This window comes from Dermacentor variabilis, chromosome 2 (genome assembly GCF_050947875.1).
Source record: "Dermacentor variabilis isolate Ectoservices chromosome 2, ASM5094787v1, whole genome shotgun sequence".
Taxonomy (NCBI): domain Eukaryota; kingdom Metazoa; phylum Arthropoda; class Arachnida; order Ixodida; family Ixodidae; genus Dermacentor; species Dermacentor variabilis.
This window is the reverse complement of record NC_134569.1, coordinates 164,729,406-164,732,380: the sequence shown is the minus strand read 5'-3', so window position 1 is coordinate 164,732,380 and position 2,975 is coordinate 164,729,406. Positions and strand designations below refer to the sequence as shown.

Genomic DNA, 2,975 nt, shown 5'->3' with positions numbered 1-2,975 from the left:
CAATGCAGGTAACAAAAATACATGTACTAGGAACATATTAACACATTTATACAAAGACTGAAATGTGGCACAATGTAATACTGTAATATACCTTGCATGCAATACTGGAAAGGATGTGAGTAAAAAAGTGGGTCACAGCAGTTTCAGCAACCTGCTTGAGATCAAATATGTTGAACATTTTTATTCAATGTGCATTGTGCACGGGCCCACTCAAAGCACTTCATAAATGTACTTCATAGAATGTTACAACTGTTGCGCATTTCTATAGGAGGAGGACCTGCTGCAGCAGGCATGACACCGCTGTCGGCTTTGGTTGGGGCTGTGGCAGGCCACATGGCCACCGGAATACCAAATGAAGAAGACTCGGATGGCGCAATCTACCTCCCCCCAGTTGACAATGAGCCTGTTCGGCTCCTGCAGCCGATGATAACAGGAGAAGTGGAACCAACATATGACTATTATGGTATAGTACTATTTCATGAAACACATTGCAAAGTTTTTGTGGCATGAAACTTGAAAGCAATCAGCTGTGAGGAAAGTGGGAGGAACCACTTCCCAGTTTATCGTGTTTTCCGAGGCTTTGATGCTGTATACATATCTGTGCAATTGGTACCTTCAGCCTGTTTGTTGTACAGTGCGGAGAAGTTACATATGTCTTTAGAAGGCATTTAGGCTTTTTCAAAACCCTCAGCTGAATATGTCGAAAGCAATTTGTTGTGGCATTTACATTCAGTGATGCAAAGTGTGCTGCATGATGAGTATAATTTTGAACTAATGATCATTTCAGAGGAGCACAGGAGCCCAGGCCATCTACGAAACGACCAATCAATGGGTAATGACGAATGCTACAAGTTCACCCATTGTGGATGACACTGCAGCTGCACCAGAGCTTCTTGACTCAAACAAGGAGAATGAGCCAGAACTAGCCAGAGAAGCTACAAGCCAGAGGCCACCCAGAAGCAGGATGGCACTCCTCGAGAAAACTTTGGCTTCTGAAAATGAAGTCAGGATTACTTTGCTCAGGGAGCAGCACAAGTTGCGAATGCGTCTCATTCAAGAAGAGCACGCAGACAACTTGAAAAAAAGGAATGAAGAGCATAAGCTCTAAACAGAAATATTGAATCTTCAAAAGCAAGTTGAGCTCGCAAAATTGAATACGATAAATAAAAGCTGCATGACACCCTGAGGCTGCATGTCTTATCAGTAACTGAGTTTTTAACACACATGGTCTTTTTACATTTCGTCTGTCTGTAGTGCCATACAGACGCCACACGACACATAGAACCCATTACCCAACTATTCATTAGGGGTGTGTGAATATTCGAAACTTTTTGAATATTTCAAAACATCAACTGCGCCCAATTAAACAAAATTGGAGCAAAAGCACGGTAAGTTTTTACCCCTCGGGCATAGTATAGGCATAGACAATCCACTGTTCACACACCCCTATTATTCAGACACACTGAGGTGGATTTCAAACAACAATCTTAAGAGAAACTTCTCTGGATAAGAAATTGCCGTGCACGCACGCCAGGTAGATTGTCCCCCAGACCATTAACAGTTGACAGGTGCTCTTGGCAAGTATTTCTTCCTGTGCGTCTGCATCGGCTGGTGGGAACATGGAGACCTAGTGGCTCGGGTTCTCGTCGTAGAAGGGCCACGTTGTGCAGGGCAGCGCAAGCTGCCCTGCACTTGGGCTTGGGCTTGACTTGACGAAGGAACGTTTATGAAACGTGATCGCTGCCTTCAGCGTGTTGAAGTCGGGTGTAGTCTTGAGCAGGACTTGTTCAAGTGAAGGCGCAGCTTCAAATCAAGGCGCATTTCTGAATACGGTGGTAATGCTCAAATGGCCTCGTAATGCGAGCTGCATTACGAGGCTTGTGCTGCAGCTTCATCTCCAAACATGGAAAGCGCCTTTGCCACACTCCAAAGGCCCTTTCTATGGAGTTGCGGGTCTTGATGTGCGCCTTGTTGTACCTGATAGAATGACAATACAATGCAATTAGTTTTCGAATACACACTGTACATTATATTGTTCCAAAGCTTTTAATCTGTGTAGTTAGCACAGATCTACATTGAATGGTTACAAATACATTCCATTTCCTGCAAACGATGCTGCACCTTCCTAGATTTGCATTCGTTCTGCCCAGCCATATTTCATTACCCACCATTATATTAAAGGGAACTGTAACAATCTCGCGCTATATAGGCGACACCATCTGTGTGCTCTTCGTACAGCAACAGATAACAGAGGAACGTGTTGCTTATGCATTACAGCTACTCACTGTAATACACCTCAGGTGTATTGCATAGCTTTACAAAAACATAGTATGCTATTATGGAGAGACGTGTTACCTATCATATACACCTCTGAAAGGATTAGGCATTACTTGCCTGCCTTCTGGTGAGTTGACTGGACCTGGCTTAGCAAGGGGTGTCATCAAGAAAGGAGAGCAGGCATAGCCCATGTTCCCAAGCAGCAGACCAGGCACACGGTGCTGTTCATACATAACCCGTACTCTAGAAGTGTCGAATATGCGACTGTCATGGGCAGACCCCGGCCAGCTCGCTACAACGTTGAAGAATTGTAGCATTGACCCGGCAACCGCCTGCAAAAAAAACTAGAGTATGAGTGCAGGAACGGCATGTTGTCGTTGCAACAACTATAAGTACATTTTACCTCCCAGCAAGACGGAAGATAAAAATCTGAAAACAGCTGAAGGCTATCTCGCAGAAATTTTCGACGAACTAAAAATTTCATGTGGCCCATAATTCACCGCCCTGTTTTTGCCACGGCACATGTAAATACGGAATTTGTTGCACAGCTTGTAGTGGTCACGATGGACAGAAGTGTGATAGCCCATTTCTTATGATTTGCGCGCACACATATTTTTATTTCACAACGTATCAGTTGCTTCGTGATCAGCAAGCGAAGCTCGTCCTTGCCGCAGCGCTACAGTTGAGACCACACATTC

At 44.5% G+C, this 2,975-nt stretch overlaps 1 protein-coding gene across 1 annotated transcript; it reads left to right on the top strand.

Annotated features, from left to right (window-relative positions):
- The first annotated feature begins 241 nt into the window (after positions 1–241).
- LOC142570535 (uncharacterized) lies at positions 242–1,273 on the top strand. Its single transcript, XM_075678908.1, has 2 exons — positions 242–468; positions 788–1,273. Exons 1-2 carry the CDS (start codon positions 292–294, stop codon positions 1,106–1,108), a joined length of 498 nt encoding a protein of 165 aa, XP_075535023.1. The 5' UTR covers positions 242–291; the 3' UTR covers positions 1,109–1,273.
- The last annotated feature ends 1,702 nt before the right edge of the window (positions 1,274–2,975 follow it).

Excerpts from the sequence above, each read along its gene's own strand:
- LOC142570535 (XM_075678908.1), top strand. The coding sequence starts at position 292 with ATGACACCGCTGTCGGCTTTGGTTGGGGCTGTGGCAGGCCACATGGCC. Across the intron at positions 469-787 it reads CATATGACTATTATGGTATA|AGGAGCACAGGAGCCCAGGC; the intron begins GTACTATTTCAT and ends TGATCATTTCAG.